The sequence below is a fragment of the Rhagoletis pomonella genome, unplaced genomic scaffold (genome assembly GCF_013731165.1).
Source record: "Rhagoletis pomonella isolate Grant_MI unplaced genomic scaffold, Rhpom_1.0 Rhpom_scaffold_28139, whole genome shotgun sequence".
NCBI classification, from domain to species: domain Eukaryota; kingdom Metazoa; phylum Arthropoda; class Insecta; order Diptera; family Tephritidae; genus Rhagoletis; species Rhagoletis pomonella.
In genome coordinates, this window is record NW_023486571.1 from 520 (window position 1) to 1,314 (window position 795).

Consider the following 795-nt stretch of genomic DNA (forward strand, 5'->3'; position numbering starts at 1 on the left):
GTATTTTTGAGGGCGATGCAAAACGCGACGTCGGCAAACGTAATTAGCATCTTTAGTACAGAGATTTTTCCAGCTTTCGGGGTCCCTCAATTCGTCCATAGTGATAACGGGAAGCAATTATTTCGAAGGAGATGCAGTAGTTTTTTGAAAACTATGGGGTTGTTCACATTAAGACGGGGTTATACTCCCCGCAGGCTAACGCCTCTGAACGCGTGAACAGAGAGATTGTTTCGAAAGTTAGAATATTCCTGAAATACAAACAAGATCACATGGACTGGGACAAACATATTCCCGAAATTCTGTCGGTTTTAAGACGCGATTACCATACGTCGATACAGAGCTCGCCTTACTACGCATTATTTGGACAAAATATGATACAACATGCCTCAGCCTATAGCATACTGGAGAAACTGGTTAGCCTAAGACAAGTCGAAGTCCCGATTACTAGCAGAGCTGACAAGTTAGCAAACATTCGCGAACACATACGAAAGAACCTTGAGCTAGCGCAAGACAGAGCAGCGAACACGCACAAAAAACGTACGCGGGTTGTGAATTACCGGGAAGGACAAGAAGTATTCCGGAAAAACTTCACTCTTAGCAATTTTAAGCAAGGCATAAATGCTAAATTCTTGCCTAGATATATCAAGTGTCGTGTTCTGCGAAAGGTAGGCAATGCTTTGTACGATTTAGAGGACTTGAATGGCAAACCGATCGGTAGGTTCCATGCATCTGACATCCGGCCGTGACAATGTCATCCGTCACGAAGAGCGATCCGAAAGTAAAGTCGGTTTTTTT

The 795-nt window shown here is 43.6% G+C and overlaps 1 protein-coding gene across 1 annotated transcript; it reads left to right on the forward strand.

The window, feature by feature from the left end:
• Positions 1-269: 269 nt before the first annotated feature.
• On the forward strand, positions 270-714 carry LOC118732786 (the record flags this gene model as incomplete). The annotated part of the gene is made up of 1 exon (XM_036461896.1): positions 270-714. A coding segment is annotated over exon 1 (445 nt), but the record flags the coding sequence as incomplete, so codon positions are not given.
• Between the last annotated feature and the right edge of the window lie 81 nt (positions 715-795).